Raw genomic sequence first — 18,608 nt, 5'->3', positions numbered from 1 at the left:
CTCTTGCCTTAATCCTGTGTATAAATTAGGGATTTTGTTTCTGAGTGGTACCACATCATGGATTATTCCCTCAGTCTGGCTTTTCAATGTACTTGGAGGGATGCATCATTGCTTTGCTGAGGCATGATTACCTGGGGTTTTGTGAGATGGAAGTAAAGGGGCTTGTGGGAAACCATCTAGCTGGAGGTAGAGGACAGTAATTAGGAAGGCATGTTAATTTAATAAAAAGCAGGACTAGAAACCACAGGCAACTCAAAAAAACACACAGTGCATGAAATACAAGGCAACAGTGGCAGAGGAATATCAAAAGTTTGGTTAAAAATAGACAGCTGCAAGGTGAATAGTTTATCGAACTGCAGGTTGGCTTGAGAATAGGGGAAGGATGCTGCCAAGATCTGGAAGGCTCTAAGCATTAGGTATCACGATTAAGACATGTGAAAACACACAATTAAATCAAACAAACAAACAAAAAAAATAGAGGAGACATTGCAAGCCCCAACACCAGATAAGGTGCAGACTAGCACTTCTCTCACGAGTCCATGGGGCAGCTTGCAGTGCTGCCCATGGAAAACTAGGAGCTCTCCTCACAGCTACCATGTGGAAACACATCAGCTATCAGTCAAGTGCTTGCCTGGCTGCAGATGACATGTCCCAGAAAAGAAAGTTATCTAAGGTGGCCCACCTAAGAGTTACCACATTCCCAAAGCAGCTTTTGTGCATTATATTTCATTCCTATACCTACTGTTTCCATGCAGTTTGTGACAGCAATAAAAAAAAAAAAAATCAGGCAGTTTTCAATCAGGAATGGGAAATATAAATATATGGGTGGGGTCTTCTCGTCTGTGCTCCATTACAGAATTGAACATGCTTTTCATAGTTCTCACAGGAGCACAGGCTGGCCAAAATCACCTGTGGAATAGGCTTGGGGAGCAGCACAGTGTAAAGCTAGGTAAAAGGAGCAATGATGCACAAAGTAAATCACTCATTGTGTTTCCCATTCACAGAAGTATAATATGCTTGAAAAACTTCACAGACAGACCTCCCCAGTGCTGTCCCCTGTGCAAAATCAAACCTTTTCTTGTACAAAATCCAAGATATTCTTGAAGTCGAGGTCATCGTAATAGTGTCGGATGCCCTCTTGGATGTTGGAGTGGAATACCGCATTCATCTGAGGAAAAAGCAAAAATCACAGTTCACATATGGAACAGACTATGTGAAAATATTACAAACCATGAAAAATATGCAGAGAAAACTTTTCATAGCAAGCTTCACCAGCTGTTACCAGAGTAAGAATCTAACCCATATGATGTCACAACCCTGTTTCTTGGGGAAAAATTCATCATTTTTGAGCACTCTTGGTTAGCAGCATCTCATAGCATCTCTCTGTTGCCTGCATGCTGCAATTGATCTCGTAAAGTGATCCTTTACTCATTTGACTTTTCCTATATGCTGCATATTAAATTGATTTTTTAGGGTGACTTCTTTGGGAGCTCCCTAAAGCCCTCAAATCCCATCCACCGACATAACTGTAACCCCTCACAAGCATTAGAAGCAGCCGTAATAGCCAAAATGCCCTGTGATAGCCAACTCCACCAGCTGTGTGGTGGTATTTCCCTCAGATGAGGAAAACAACACAGGAGCAGAGACCTCGTAAGAGCCCTCAATCACTGCTAATCCCAACAAATCATCCAGCAATTTAATTGTGCCTGGAGAGGCAGCAGCACAACCGGTCTGGGTTCTCTCTGATGCTCTCTGTGCTGTATCTCTGAGGACACTTTGACACATCAGGCATTTCAAATTGAAGACTAACTGGATGAAAAATGCATTTCACAGATGAATGGAAAGCTTATTAGTGAGCTGGAAGCAGAGCCGTAAAATGTTTTATGCAAAGCCAAAGCACACCACAGGTTTGCCATTTGGTTCCTGACAAAGCACCAGGCAGAGAGATTTATGAAGGAAAAGGGAACCTTTTCTGAGTTAGAAGCAGGGAGAAAGAAGGGGGGAGAAAACATTGTTCTTCATAATTCGCTCTGACATGAAAATTAGAGGGTGGGCAAACTGGGAAAAGGAAGAAGAACATTGGAGAAAAAAAATGAAGGCGTATCGGAGTATTAAACAAAGCCTGCCAACAGCAAGAGATCAGGGAAGGGGAACTTAAAAAGCCTTTAAGAAATTGCTCATGTGGAAGTTTATTAAAATGTTAATTTGTGTTTTTCCCACTGCTACAAGCATCACAACAGGCAATGCCTGAGCTTCACTGTTCCCTGTTTTTTTCCCCTATGTAGGCTCACCCTGAAATCTTGTCACTCTCCAAGAAGACATCAGTCTAGAGGGCAGTGTCTCAAATTAAATCTTGACTTCAAGTTTGGAGCTAAATGTTGCAGGGTTAAATCATTAAGTTCTGTTATGAGACATCTCCACTCACTTTGCTTCAAGGACAACGAATCAGTTATCTTCAATAATCTCAAAAAAATTTAAAAAAAATTACATATCAACAGGGTATATTTCAAAATTCCAACAGCTACAAGGACACCAAATTAATTCCTCATTGCACCCTTCCCACCATCTTATTTAATACTAAATCCAATTAAATCTTTCTAACAAGTTTAATAAACAAACATTGTTGCAAATACAGATTTGTGCCTCCTAACAATTTTAGGTTAAATGGATTCGTAACATTGTATCTCTCTTTTCTCTTTCCTTCATTGTTTGATTTTTAATTGGGTTTTGATATTGCCTGTTAAATTTAAATTAAGGGACAATTTACACACCAATGGTTTTATTGTACCCTTGAGCTTAATCATAAAGCTGTGATCCCCTCTCTCTACGGATTCCATGCAACATGTCTGAAGCACAGGATGGTGCTGAATGCTGGCAGACAAAGGTAGACAGCTGGAGCAAAGCAGAGGATTTCATGCCAATTTTCATGAAAATAAAGCCACTGTGTGTCAGCACATATTGATTTTCTATACATGGGAAAGACTCAAGTGCTGATTTTCCTTAGAGAATCATGTCTCCCTGCTGGTGACCCAATACCCTTAATTTTCCCATAATTGGAGAGTTTTGGAGAGCTCTCAAAATCTGCTGGACAAAATTTGATGCAGCATCCAAAAGGCAATGACCTCCTCCTTTGCCTCTCTTCCACTTTGGGGCTCACCAAGTACCTAAATCCTCAAACTGCCCATAGCCCACCAACCTTTACAGGTTTGAAAGCATCAAGCTGTTTGTGCAAAAGTGAATTGATTTTTATAGTCCCTAAGTACTTATTTCAGATGTTACTCTCCTGGTCTGCACATTCCTTGAGCCATCAGAAACTGAGATTTGATATTTAATCATTTGATCAATTACAATGGTAAAATAAGATTGAAAATGGCAGGGTTTCTTCAGCAGAATGTGGGCAGACAGAAAGGACATGCACTGGAAGTGTTCACTGATGTTTCTTAGTTCATCTATAACTCAATCCTGTCCTTGCAAATACAAGCCAGCAATTAACAAAAGTGAGGTGAGGAACTTAATGAGTCCCCTTGAAAAAAAAAAAAAAAAGAAAAAGAAAAAAAGAAAAAAAATTTTTGGCTGCATGGGAGCTGCCACTGTGGCAGGAGCTCTGGGTGGTGCTGTAGGTCTGCTGCAGCTCCGGAGTGCAAGGCACAACCCAAGAAGAGCAAGAAAAATGAAATTCTTCCAGTTTCAGGACATACACGGACACATACTTGAGGTGAGAAGGAAATTTCCCCTGATGACATGCAGGGCTGCAGTATGCTGCCATGCTAAGCAAATGTGCAGCTCTCCAGCCTCCTGATTGCACTCACCTTGCTTTCAAAGATGATTTCAATGCATATCAGCAGCAGCTCCATAAGAAAGATAATCAGAAGAACCCAGAAGAACTGAAAAAAAAAAAAAAAAAAAAAAAAGAGAAGGATTAGCCCTGCTCCAAGCAAGGCTGTGCCGGCTACCAGCCAACTTTGAAGAGGGAGACCTGGAAACCATGAGGTGCTTAGAAACACTTAGACCATTTCATTACAATTGCTCCAGAGAGCTGCAAATCTCTTCTGAAAATCTCTGTCCTAAATTTGCTCCCATGTATAATGAGTGGCAGGAAGCAAGAATGAATTAAAAAAACACAAACCAAATGCAATCTGGATGGCCAAATTCTGCATGGGGACATGGGTAAAACAGATGCAGTGGAGGCAATTGTTATCTCTGAGTGGATATAGATGTCCACAGAAAAGTCAACACCTTTTGTGATGGAATGCCAGTGGTTGTTTGAACACTGATGTTTCCAAGCCAGACATCCAATGTAGGGTCAACCAACTCCAGAGTACAGGCAGTAACTCATATCTCTGCCAGAACTCATTGTGGCAACAAATTTAGGCTGGCAATCAATGTCCTGATGGAGGAAACAACTTAAACTAGGAGGTCTGGTATTCCTGCAGCCTACACCCATCAGTCTCATAAAGCTTCAGTCCCTATTTGAGGTGTCCCATATGGGGTTGCATCCAACTTTGCAGAAGACAGACAGCAAAGCTTTGCTTGGCTCACATGCATCTCCCCAAGGCTACCTCCATCTGTGACTTTGGACACTCACCAGAAAAAGGGAGGTGGAAAGTTACCATGGTAACTAGCTAAAAATCTAAAAGCAAGTTAAAGAAATAAAGTGGGGGGAGGTGATTTATTACTGTGATATTCACTTTGACCACTGGCTTATCAGAAGAGCCTGTTTACAAAGCACACCCAGAAATTATTTCCCAAGTTTGGCAAAACCAAAGCAACACTGCAGCAGCATGCCACTTAAACCCAGAACTGTAGGGGTTTTAATTAGCTGTCCCTGGCTGAGTTTTGCACCATGTTCATTTGCTAAGAGCCAACTAGTGTAATCCCACTACAGAAGCAGCACCATTTTCATCACCATCTAAATCAGATCTAACTGGGAAGGGAATCTCATAATTAAGGAATACAACTGACCAAATACCCATTCTCTTGTAGTCAGAGACAATATGCAAGAAGTGAACACATCTGTACTGATTAGTAAGAGGTTGATTTGGTAAGAAGCCCAAGGTGACATGGTTGATAGTTTTACCAAACAAGGCATGTATAGGTCATACAATGCTACAGCAAGGTGGCAATCAGTGAGACAGAGAGGAAATCACCGTTTGGAAACATTTTTCCGCTTTTTCAGTATTTTCAACTTTAGTTAAACTGTAAAAAAAATGAGCACTTTGTACCCCATTTACCAGAAAAAAATGAAAAAGAAAAGTGAAAAAAAAAAAAAGGTGCTAACTCTTATCAATATTTCCACTGTGAGAAAAGAGAAAACTTTCTGATTTTTGGGCTGCTAACCAACCTCTTTCCAGTGTTTTGGCCATTGCACACTGATTTCTTTGTTCTACACTCTATTTCCTTCTTGTGGTCTGTGTTTCTGCTGTATAGCTTGTCAAATCAAGATATAAAGATTTATGTAATACAATTCAGCCTGCTCCATGCATATTGAAATCAAGGGTAATATTTAATATCCAGGAGTCTCATTTGGTTTATAAACAAATGTGGGCACAGTTTGCATATGTCCATGGAATGCTGGCTGTACCTGGCTATTGGAAAAATGACTGCTTTCAAATACTTCATCAGATGAGGTTCACAGCCAGAAAAATCCACAGTTTCCAAGAGAAAACCTGAAGAAAGAGCATAGCTCACAGTCTTTTTAAGTGGATGAGAAGTGCTAACACTACTTGGGAAGACAGACATGGAAAGAGATAAGCTGGCTGAGGCTGACTGCAAGAGCTAACCTCTCCTTTTAAGAGCTAACTCTCCTTACAAGAGCTAAACTGCCAACCTGGGAAGTCACATTGGTGATGCCCAGCTCTTCCTGGACCATGCAATATATAACCTTGCCTCCATAAAGGACACAATTTCCCCTAATTTAAGGAGGATTTACAAGAATAGCGACTAGAACCCCAGTCTCCAGTGTAAGCCTTGCAAAAGTGCAGCCTGAATGAACACTGGCTGTTCTTATCCCAAATAATGGCTGAATGGAGCATGCAAACCCCCACTGGCTGCATAGACACTAGCAGAAAGTGGCACTTTGCTTGGCTTTTCCAAGGACTGCAGCAACCGCTGGTAACTGGAACACACGTAAGGGCAAAACTGCTGGCAACATCTGTGATTATCTCTTTAACAAGTGCATTGCAGTCCTTGATGTCTGTCAGACTGCACATGGATAAATTAGCATTTTTTTTTCCTTAAAAAGACTCCAGCAGCATAAATTAAAGAACAAAAATCCACATTAAACAGCATTTAATCCTGCCTTGAGCTGCTGCAGGTTTGCAACAAGCTAAAAAAATCACAAAAAAAGGTGTTGTTTTTTTTTTTTTTAATAAAACAATGTGCCAAGAAGCTGTTCCCCCCCCCCCCCATTATTGCAAAAATATTCCCTGTGCAGTGAAGCAATTGCACAGGGCAAGCAAGTAGCTCATCGATCTAAAATTTCACAATAAATTATATTGCTTAATTTCCTCAAATACTTTGAGGGTTAATCACTTAGGGTTAATCACCCCTATTCCTGTGATCAGCAGAGCTCAGAGCTGCTCCTTTCCTCCTCTAACAGTCTCCAGCTCTGTTTTGTTCATCATTAATCTCTCTGGAAGCCAAACCGAGAGTGGGAGGAGAGATTCCAGGGGCCGTGCTCTACATCCTCACCCTGACCATCCCAGAGCAAAGGTGCTCCTCACACTCTTGGCCATCTATGAATCCTGACCTGAATTAACCCTAGCTTAAAGACATGTCTCCTTCCAGTTTGGGGAACAACCTTATTCATTAGCATTACTTTGCATAAGCAATATATAGGCTGTCTGGTGCAGTCCCTTCCCATACATCCTCTAGGATACCATCCTCTGTATACCAGATAGAATGTCTTGCTGTGAAGTTTATTAGCAAACAATTCTAGACATGGGTTTTGGCTGATAAAGGAGTGCAAACCTGCTTGTGTTTCATTTCCAGACCATGAGCAGCACGCAGCTGCCTCAAATTTCCAGCTTAAACATGTTCACGTGAGGCTGAAAGGATCACCATGAATTAGGGTAGGAACCATGGGAATGTTGGATGCACTAGGTTGAACAATGAATAAGCCATTCAGGGATTTATTCAGGAGTCAGTCCATTCAAGGAGCCTGCAGCCACAGAGGGAGCTGCAAGCTCCTTGCATGGATCTGCTCGACCCTGAGCACAGGTGCCCTCAAGACACTTATGGCCATGGGAGGCTCAAATGTGTTCAGCCCAGGTGTGATACTATTGGGATTTGGGATGGTAGAGGGAGGCTCTTTTTGCCAGGGATGAGTACGGGAAAGGATGCGGCTTCAAGGATGGAAAAGAGCTCCTAAAATGACATAAAAGCACAAGAGAAAAAAAAAAAAAAAAGCAGTTTCTCCCCTCCCCTCCCCTCCCCTCCCCTCCCCTCCCCTCCCCTCCCCTCCCCTCCCCTCCCCTCCCCTCCCCTCCCCTCCCCTCCCCTCCCCTCCCCTCCCCTCCCCTCTCCAATCCTCAAGTTTTGCCATATTCCTGCGTATCCAGAGAAGGAATTGGTCGTCCCCCCTTGATAAACGAAAACAGCTCAAAAGTGTAGCCATGTGAAACGTACCTGACATGCTCATGAAGGGACAATGCAGAGGCATGTAAAAAATAAACCTTTCACTCAGCCTGGTAGGCCTCTAAGTCATGCCCTTTGCAAGAGTCTGCCATATCCTCTGCCTTCATCCAGACCAGGCATGAAGGCATCCCCCATTTTACATAAGCACAGAAATCTACATCCAGCTAGTTTCATCACAGATTCGATTTTATGTAGTGCTTTTAAAGAGATAATACTTCATAATGATGTGTTAAAGATTTCTCCTACACAGAATGGCTCTCTTTACTTTTTTTTTTTTTTTTTTTTTTTTTTTCCCTGAAAGGCGCTTGCATGCAGCCCTTCCTCTGAAAATTCAAACAATTATTTATTCCTACATTGGAAGAGAGCTTTCAAATGTGCTTTGAAGAAATAAAAAATCTCAGAAGATCTCTCAGAAATGCCTCCCCTACACAGATTAAATGAAAACAACAAAGCCCAGATGAGGAGACGATGAGACTTTGCAGAACACCTTCTTTATTAAGCATGGTGTCTTATTTCTGCAGCACACAACATACCCCTCCTGCCCATCCTCCCAGGCTGAGACTCATAACTATGCCTACCCGGGTTTCACACAAGTTTTTGCCAAGCTTTGAGTCAAAATACACATTTCCTTTATACTTCATAATTTAAATAAACAAGAAACCTGTTTTTATTCCCCAAATGGCTGGTAGTCCTGTAAATAATTGTCTGGGACTACCCAAGAGCCCCTTCCTCCATACAACAGCTCTGCCTCCACCCAGTACCACAGATGCCAGCTCTGCCCTCCTGAATACCAGTTATACCCCCTTCTGCTCCCCTCACATGACAGAAAACCGTTTTTCCCTCATTTAGGCTTTTATAGACTTTCAGCTGCTAACAAGCTGTTAATGCTTCCTTAGCTAAAGCCCTGCTACTCTCTGCTCCTATCTTGAGACCAAGACAGATGCTGCAGTGCACCAGGTTGAGCTGCAACACACTCATCCTCCCCACAAAAAAAAAACACAGAGAAGGAGTTTTTTTATGAATAGGGGTGGATAGTACTTCCTACAGTCCTGTCCATGCAGTTCCATGAGTGACGTCTCTCTGCAAATCTAACTTATTTCAGAGTTTGAGGGCCAAACTATCAAATTTCACCTCTTTCCAAAGATGTATGTACCTGTTGCTTTCCTCCCCAATCATAAAAAAAAATATTTCTATGGCACAATCAGCTCAATCCTATAGAAAGCATCAGGCAATGCACTGCAAACTCCTAATACAGATCAAACCAGTTGGATGCTATTAATATCATCTCAGACTTTGCAAAAAGAAAACTCCTTGAGCTTCATCCAATGCTCACCAGCATCTCATCATCACACAATGGGTAGCATCAACTTTGAAGAACACTAGGGCACCACTGACAGTTCTCTTTAGGCAGTGAAAATACAGCATAGGCTATAACTACTATCAAAAAAATAATAAATAAGAAAATCATACTGAAAAGGATAGTAACTCTGAAGATGCTTGTTCGCATCTGGTTATGCAAACTCCAAACAATACTTCCACTGAAAGGTCCACATTGATTTTGCCATCTGGTGAAAGATGTTTTTAACATGTTCTGCAATGCATGTGGATAACATCCCAGAGCAATGACCCTGCAATTCCACCTGTGAGAAACCAGAACCAGAAACATCTGGTTGTCCATGTCCATAAATAATCCACAGTTGAAGGATTTTTGGAAGGACTTTATAAAATCAGTATTTACTGGGCTTTCCAGAAGGCGTGAAGCCCCACTAATTCACTGCAAGGCTGGCTGTTATTATTGCAATGACTAATTTAGTTCTGTGATTCAAAAGAAAAAGAAAAAAAAAAAAAAAGGAAAAAGAAAAAAAAGAAAGAGAAAAAAAAAAAAAAAGAGCAAGTACCAAATAAAGGAATGGAACAGCTAGAAGTTTGCTGGTGATACTTAACATATCCAGCTTGGGAAGGATAAACTATGCTTTTCTGCTTGCAAAACCTTCCCAACCTGCTCCTAGAAAGACAGTGAATGGGTTCACAGCAAGAAATTCAATGTGGAAGTGCAAATAAATGTGACAAACACCTACACGGCTCCAGCTCCCTCTTCTCCCCTGGTGCCAAACCTGAGCCAAAATGAATCTCCATTTAAAGCATGTTGCAGTGATTAAAAAGCCCCAGCCAAGAGGTGACTAACCCTTAATGGAGGAGATCAGCTACTACTGCTTGCAGAAAGCTCCTCTTGCTGCTCCGGGGCTCCTACTTTGTCTCAGTCAAATTAAATAATAATTACTATATATGAAAAAAATAGATTTAAAGGAGAACAAATTAGATGTAGAGAGCTTTTTCTGACTGTACCTTTCTGGGATTTTGATGTTTTAGCAATTATAGATCTGCCCCACACATGAGAGGGCTTCAGATGCTTAGTCCAGTTCATAGAGGAGCTCCTTAGGCAAACACAGTGCAAAAGGCTACCTGCGAAGAGCATCGCTACCTGCCTGGCCCAAAGCCCTGTCACAGCAGATCCAGGCTCTGCTCCTTTCACTTCAAGCATTTGCTCCAGAGTTAATTAAGTGCTCAGCTCCCCTAGCAATCCTGAACACTTGCTGCTGCATAAATATCAGGTTTGCTCATTTATTGACCCCTCTGTGTAGCAAAGCAGAAAAAACAAGAAAATGGTGGTTTTGTTTAGAGAGCTTCTAATCGGAGAACTATATAATCAGCGGGCTTAACAAGAAAAAAAAAATATGCATATCCCTAAGCAAACCTCTGTGGGAAAGTTTCTTATATTGCTTTCTCAAGAGGATCCTCTTTGTGTGCTAATTACCAGAAATTTGCTTTTTGGGGATTTAAACCAATACTGCTGAAACCTGCTGATATTGACATCCAGAGGAAACTCTTTGCTGCTGATGCAAGGAGCTGAGCCCCACAGGGCAGCAAGCCTCAGACCCAAGCAAACAAAGAGAGACCCTCAGGCTGCAAAGAGCAATTGGGGGTTTGCAGTGATGCTTTGCACAAACCATCCTCCAATTAACTTTCATCTACCTTGAAAGCAGAGAAAAGTGAATGGAAAAATGCCTGCTGACCTTCAAGGCAAGGTAATAACTCATCCAGACAACCCAGGATGATGCAGTTCAGATGCAGTAATGTGGTTGCATTTCTGATGCAATGCTGTAACCAGCAGACTTTATTTATCAAGTTTTCCTCTTCACTCAGTGTGTAATATGGGCACTGCAGGCCCACCAAAAACTGCCACCCCAGAGACCAATTGGTCTATTAGTTAGAATGTCCTGAATTATAACACGTGATTTGGAGAATGTCGTGTACACCTGGCCTCCAAAACCTGCATCTTTTGAAATCAAAACCTGAAATCACTTCTCCAAAATGGAGAATGTGGGATTATTCTGGGTTGTGCCTGCGTGCACGAAAGGAGGGGTCTGGGGTGCCTGCGAGCACAGTGGGAGGGGTCCTGGGTTCCTGGGTGGGACGCTTTGACACTATATAAGATAATGTCATGCAGTAATAAATTGGCTTACGGCACAGAAAGCTGGTCGTTGTGTCCGTTTGTCCCGGGGCTTTCGGTCGGGTTATCCTACAGAGAAGTGTCCTGGATCTTGTCCTCACTAACAAGGAGGGACTGGTTGAAGCTGTGAAGGCTGAGGGCAGCATTGGTTGCAGTGACCATGAGATGGTGGGGTTCAGGATCTCATGTGGCAGGAACAGAATACCGAGCAGAATTGCAACCTTGTTGGACCCAGTAGGTTCGACTTTGGTCCTTTCAAGCAATTGTTAGGGGAAATCCCATGGGACGGGGTACTTGAAGGTAAAGGAGCCCCAGGTAGTTGGTTAGCATTCAAGGACTGCTTCTTCCAAGCTCAAGATCAGAGCATCCCAACAGGTAGGAAGTCAGGAAAGGGAGTCAGAAGACCTGCATGGTTAAACAGGGAACTGCTGGGTAAACTCAAGTGGAAGAGGAGGGTCTACAGATCATGGAAAGATGGGCTGGCCACTTTGAAGGAATATATGGCTGTTGTCAGCTGGGGAAGCAACTAGGAAAGCTAAGGCCTCAGAATTAAAGCTTGCAAGTGGGGTCAAGGACAACAGAAAGGGCTTCTTCAAATATATTGTAAATAAAACTAACACTAGAAGCAATGTAGGCCCACTGATGAATGAGGTGGGTGCCCTGGTGAGAAGATAAAGAGAAGGCAGAGTTACTGAATGCTTTCTTTGTCTCTGTCTATAATGCTGGAGGCTGTCCTGAGGAGCACCGTATTGCAGTGGCCCCAGAGGAAGTCACGATAAAAGATGAGTTTGCCTCTATTGATGAGGCCTGGATTAAGGACCAATTAAGCAATTTGGACATCCATAAATCCATGGATCCTGATGGGATACACCCACAGATGCTGAGGGAGCTGGCGGAAGTCATTGTTAGGCCACTCTCAATAATCTTTGGTAAGTCGTGGGCATCAGGAGAGGTGCCTGAGGACTAGAGGAAAGCAAATGTCACTCCAGTCTTCAAAAAGGGCATGAAGGAGGACCCGGGCAACTACAGACTAGTCAACCTCACCTCCATCCCTGGTAAAGTGGTCCTACTGGGTCTGACTGGAATGTTAACTTTCCCTGCAGCAGCACAGACAGTGCTGTGCTCTGCACTTGTAGCTGGAACAGCAGTGTTATCACACCACTGTTGTGTCTATTGCTGAGCAGTGCTGGCACAGAATCAGGACCCTCTCTAACCCTCCTAGGGGGTGGGCAAAAATGTGAGAAGAGAAAAATCACCAGGGTAGCTGACCTAAACCAACCAAAGGGATATTCCATACCATCTGATGTCACACTCAGCAATAAAAGGTGGAAACAGGAGAAAGAGGGGAGGGGTGGGCTCTCATTGTAAAAACATCTGTCCTCCTCTCAAACACCGGCTATGTGCATTGAGGCCCTGCTTCAAGGACGTGGTCAAGCATCGCTAATTTGTGGGAAGTAGAGAGTAACTTTGTCCTGGTTTCAGTTAGAACAGAATTAATTTTCTTCCTAGTAGCTGGTGGAATGCTGTGTTTTGGCTTAGGATGAGAAGAGTGCTGATAACACCCCGATGTTTTAATTGTTGCAGAGCAGTGCTTATACCAAGCCAAGGACATCTCAGCCTTTTGCTCTGTCCTGCCAACAGGCAGGCTGGGGGTGCAGTAAGAGCTGGGAGGGGACAGACCCAGGACAGGTGACCCAAACTAGCCAAAGGGGTATTCCATACCATCTGACGGTATGCTAAACAGTATATAGGGGTGGCTAGCCGGGGGGAGGGGGCCGGACTGCTCGGGGTTAGGCTGGGCATCGGTCAGCAGGTGGTGAGCAACTGCATTGTGCATCACTTGTTTGTACATATTAGTAGTAGTAGTAGTATTATCATCATTGTATTATTATTATTATTATTAATAACATTAATATTAATATTAATATATTATTATTGTTATTATTATTTTCCTGTCTTATTAAACTGTCTTTATCTCAACTCATGGGCCTCACTTTCCATTTCTCTCCCCCGTCCCAGAGAGAGAGGGGGAGGGTGAGCGAATGGCTGCGTGGTGTTTAGCTGCCGGCCAGGTTAAACCACGACAAACTTCTTTCCTCTGCACTTCCACATAGCCTCTATTTGTTTTGTTTGTTTGTTTGTTTTCTCCTTTTTTCCCTTTCCCTTTCTTTTCCCTTCGAATTGTTTCGTTCATAATAATCTTTCCTTAATAATAATAATTATTATTTCCCTTTAATTAAATTATCCTTATCTCAACCCCTGAGTTGTTCTTTACTTTACTTCTTCCCCTCCTCATCTAAAGAGGGAGAGTGAGAGAGCGGTTGTGGTGTTTAGCTACCTAGCATGGTAAAACCACCACAGTGATGGAACAACTTGTCCTTGGCTCTGTCTCTAGTCATATCAAGGATAAGAGGGTTATTAGGGACAGTCAATATGGCTTCACCAAGGGGAAGTCATGTTTAACCAACCTGATAGCCTTTTATGAAGACATAACCTGATGGATAGATGATGATAAAGCAGTGGGTGTGTCTATCTTGATTTCCGTAAAGCCATTTGACACCGTCTCTCACAGCATCCTCACAGCTAAACTGAGGAAGTGTGGTCTGGATGATCGGGTAGTGAGGTGGACTGTGAACTGCCTGAAGGAAAGAAGCCAGAGGGTTGTGGTCAAGGGGACGGAGTCAAGTTGGAGGCCTGTACTAGTGGAGTCCCTCAAGGGTCAGTACTGGGATCAGTACTTTTTGATATAGTCATCAACTTGAATGAGGGAATGGACTGCACCGTCAGTAAGTTTGCTGATAACACTGAACAGGAAGGAGTGGCTGACATGCCAGTATGCGGTGCTGCCATGCAGTGAGACATAGAGAGGCTGCAGAGTTGGGCGGGGAGAAATTTAATGAAATATAATGAGGGCAAGAGTCCTGCATCTGGGCAAGAACAACTCCAGGTTCCAGTATAAGTTGTGGACTGACCTGTTGGAGAGCAACATAAGGGAAAGGGACCTGGGGGTCCTGGTGGACAACCAGATGACCATGAATCAGCACTGTGCCCTTGTGCCCAAGAAGGCCAATGGTATCCTGGTGTGTATCAGAAGGAGTGTGATTAGTAGGTCAAGAGAGGTTCTCCTCCCCCTCTACTCTGCCCTGGTGAGACCACATCTAGAATATTGTGTCCAGCTGTGGGCCGCTCAGTTCAAAAAGGACAGGGAACTGCTTGAGAGAGTCCAGTGCAGAGCCACGAGGATGATTAAGGGAGTGGAACATCTCCCTTATGAGGAAAGGCTGAGAGAGCTGGGTCTCTTCAGCCTGGAGAAGAGGAGACTGAGGGATGACCTTATTTATGTTTATAAATCTGTAAAGGGCAAGTGTCAGGAAGGACGGAGCCAGGCTCTGCTGAGTGACATCCAGTCATAGGACAAGGGGCAACAGGTGCAAGCTGGAACATAGGAGGTTCCGCTTAAATATGAGACAAAGCTTTTTTATGGTGAGGGTGACAGAACTTTGGAACAGGCTGCCCTGGGGGGTTGTGGAGTCTTCTCTGGAGACATTCAAAACCCGCCTGGATGTGTTCCTGTGTGACCTGATCTAGGTGTTCCTGCTCCAGCAGGGGGATTGGACTAGATGGTCTTTCAAGGTCCCTTCCAATCCCTAACATTCTGTGATTCTGTGAAATCTTCACCTTCCCTGCTTGAAGCAGCAGTCGATGGGAAAATACAAGTGGCAGGGTCTCTTGCTGTGTCTAGAGCAGAAGGGGCAACTCTTTTGCCTTGATCATTCCCCAAAAGGGCAGAAATAGCTGAAAAACAGCCTAAAGGAGATGCTGCTCAAATCCCACTGCAGTTGGAAGTTGCTTTAATTTTTTTTTTTCTGTAAGGGAATTTCCATATTGCCCATAAATGCCCCATTTTCTTTTGCAGAGTGGGATGCTGCCTCCTCAATTGGCTGTTTCTCCTTCATTCATTTTGCAGGGGCAGAAAAAGCTACCTCCAGCCATCAGCTGTAAACTTTGCAAACCCAGGATAGCCCAAATTCTCACCAAACCCCTCAAGCCATGGATGTTGCCACACGTGGGTTGTCATGATGAGACTTTCATTTTAAGCCATTGCTAGCTTGGCACAGGGATGATGCCTGTTCCAAACCCTGTGCCTCAGGAGTTTCTCTCTTTACTGCTGATACTCAAGGGAGTGTTTCTTTTTGCTGGCCTGGATTTGAGCAATCCATGGCAAATGGGTGAACTGGATACCCCTTCCAAATGCTCTGCTTTCAACCAAGACGTTTTCCAGAACCTTGAAAAGAAGAGGAATTAGTCCGAATCAAGTATCTGAGTGGGTTAAGTGCAAGCAGTGCACCTGGAAACACTAGTTCTTTAAACAGTTAACACAATGTTTCCAGGCATGGAAGAAAACTAAGTGAAAGGTGCTATTTACTGGTATTTTTTAAATCCTCTGGCTTAAAACTGATTTTAAGTTGTTGCTCTTAGGTAATAAATAATTAGGGCTAGTGATGGGGCAGAGGGATGCTCTGCATAGCTCTGCTGTAACATAGGTTTTCTGTAATTTGTGCCTCTTTATCCATGCAATTGGGAACAAAATCACTGTAATCACCAGTGATAGGACCACCGGGAATGGTGTTAAGCTGAGGCAGGGGAAGTTTAGGCTGGACATCAGGAAGAGGTTCTTCACCAAGTGGGTGGTTACACACTGGAACAGGCTCCCCAGTGAAGTAGTCACTGCACCAAGCCTGTCTGAATTTAAGAAGCAATTGGGCTGTGCACTTAGTCACATGGTCTAAACTTTTGGGTAGACCTGTGCAGTGTCAGGAGTTGGACTTGATGATCCTTATGGTTCTCTTCCAACTTGGGATATACTATGATTCTATGAAAAACAGCTGCTTGGACCAGCTCAGACCTCAAAGTGCTCCTCCACATGTGTTCTTCTGATTGCTTTCATTCAGAAATGGCAAGGGCCCCAAAGCTTCAAATCACTGTAGTATCTGACTGTCCTCAAGGTGAAATTTGTCTTGCTGGGAGAAGGATGCTTCTCCATTCACACAATAGCTCTGTGATTGCCACCCATTTCCCCACAGCCGTTTTCGCTCCCCTCTCCAAACCTGACAAATATGACATTTTCTAGCACTTAGTCTTTCTATTTACATGTGCAATCAGAAGCTGTAGAAAAGGCACACTTCAAGCTCTGCTTGGGAAGTCGTGTCACAGCCTGACCTTGAGAGAAAAAAAGTATAAGAATTGCAAATAAAACAAACGGCAAAGCTTCTGATGGTTGCCAGAGTTTGCTTTTCACATCTTGGCATTACTGTCTTTTGGAAACAGCAGTACAGCCAAATATATATATATATATATATATGTATATGTATATATATACACATATATATGTATATATACATATATACAACTTCCAAAACGCCAAAAGAGTTGGTGCAGTGGTCTATCTCTCGCTTTCACAGACCAAAGGTCAAATTCTGCCCAGTGTGATGAATTTGGGCCAATCCAAGGCAGAAAGGGAGGCACCCAAGAAGCTCACCAAATGGACACGCACAAAAAAGGCAAAGCTGGTTTTCTTGTCTGACCTGGACTCTCATCTCTTTCCTGTTCTACATAAAACAAATGCAACTCTGCAGAAACTGCCTCTGCATATTTAGGGGTTTAGTAACTTTTTGGAATGTCAAACATACATGGGATGAATATGTGGGAACCAAGCACCCAGGCAAGAGTTGCTGAGTATGATACACGTTTTTGTCAAAAAGAACTCTAAAAACACTATGAATAAGAGTCAATTTGGATGAAATCAAGTGAAAAAACTGCACGGAAGAGACTGTTCCATAGTGTTTCCAGATCTTAAACCAAACCAACCCAGCTCCCTCTCTCCCCCCACCTTGGCCATCTAATTAAGAGAAATACTTATTTTACAATCCATTTGCTAAATCACCCTGAAGTTCCTGAAAACAGAGTCAAGCTGTCTTCATCAGACAATTTACAGTTATTCAAGCCTTGCAAATTTTAATGGTGAGCAAACAGCAACTTAAAACTTGATTCCCAAGCCTAAGCTCCTAGCCCACCTATTAAGTACAGGTCTTTGTAACACCAATTACTTCTATCAGCAGCTAAAATCCCTAGGTCTTGCATATAATTTTTCTAATATACTTTAGCTGAGAACTGCAAGCAGATGGAGGCTTTATTGAATAGTCTGTGCTCTGGATATTAGAGAAGTAATTAAAGAAGTGATAATCAGGTTTACACACGGGTAAGAGGTGTGCGCATGTTTATGGCAATTACAGGTAATGTCTTGAGAGAACAAGATAAGAAAAGATTAATACCAAAATCTAATTTCAGCTGTAGTGATCTTGCAGGGGGGATATTAGAATAATACATTAAGAATCAAAGTTAGAAGTTTAATGGCTCTCATAACTGTTTTGCCCAAGAGAAACATTGGTAGAGTTTTGTCCATGAGGCTGAGAAAAACGATAATCCTTTCAATAGCAGTAAATGACTGGGATCAATGAGGATTTAACAAGTATGTACACGCCCACACCTACACTTACAATACTTTGTAAAAGTTGGTTATTAATGTCAAGTGCTAGTTGATGGACTTTTGTAGGGCACTGAAATATTTTTTTCCTAAATAGGAGGAATTTACTGTCTGCTCTCCAAGTTAGCAAGACATATTTTTAGATGAAGAGACGATTCAATTTTTATTATTGATTTGAAGTTCAGGGAAGTTTTTTACTCATCATTATTAGTGTGATTTCCCAGAAAATGGCATGTACGGATGTTCAAGACAATGTAACTATGAGAAGGTAAAAGCACATAAAGGCATCAAGTAATTCAGTGCCATAAAACCATGCTGGCAACAATGGTCTTTCCAGTGCAGCCCAGTCTCACTGGGGACCTGTTTTGGACTACTGGGATAAAGTGCACTTCATCTTGGAAAGACTGCTGCCATGTTTTCCTCTTTGTGCTGATGCCCATCAAATTGAATATATCCATGGGGGAAACAGTGTTTCAGCTCAAAGACTGCGAATTAGGCTGGATCCATTGTTAGAAATATCACTTCCCCTATCTGCTGCTAGAAAATTGATAATGAATTTGTGGCAATCTGCAGCCAAATATAAGTGACCAAGAAGCCTGGAGTACCTCTGAAAAATAAAAATACAATGTATTTTGACACAGGAGACCAGCATCCCCTTTCTTGTAACCTATCAAAAAGGGATGCATGGGTTTTTGTGCTTGATGACTTCCACATGTATTGTTTTATTTATTCCACATGGCAGGCATGAAGCTGGTTATATCTACAGGGAGAAGAGAAAAAAACAACAATCCAAATAGGCAGGATTATTTCTTTTTCTCAGCTATGCCCATCACAGAATTGATTTGACTGTCAACCCGTGAAATGCAGTTAATCAGCTTGGGTTTCTGTTGCCCTGGGTTGCCATGAGGATGAGATTTC

At 42.7% G+C, this 18,608-nt stretch overlaps 1 protein-coding gene across 5 annotated transcripts in view; it reads right to left on the bottom strand.

Annotated features, from left to right (window-relative positions):
- The window catches only part of LOC311424328 (tetraspanin-15-like), a 53,951-nt gene that overhangs the window by 23,125 nt on the left and 12,218 nt on the right, over positions 1-18,608 (bottom strand). For 4 of the 5 annotated variants that reach the window (XM_084499375.1, XM_084499372.1, XM_084499374.1 and 1 more), the window contains 2 exons: positions 3,810-3,884; positions 1,073-1,168 (listed from right to left, as the gene is read on the bottom strand). In XM_084499375.1, coding sequence (XP_084355501.1) covers positions 1,073-1,168; positions 3,810-3,884 — 171 coding nt within the window. The remainder of the gene's footprint in view (positions 1-1,072; positions 1,169-3,809; positions 3,885-18,608) is intronic. The other variant, XM_084499373.1, reaches the window with a different exon arrangement.

Source organism: Aythya ferina (genome assembly GCF_964211825.1).
Source record: "Aythya ferina genome assembly, chromosome: 27".
NCBI classification, from domain to species: domain Eukaryota; kingdom Metazoa; phylum Chordata; class Aves; order Anseriformes; family Anatidae; genus Aythya; species Aythya ferina.
Note: the sequence above shows the minus strand (reverse complement) of the source record. Positions and strands in the feature narration are given on the sequence as shown.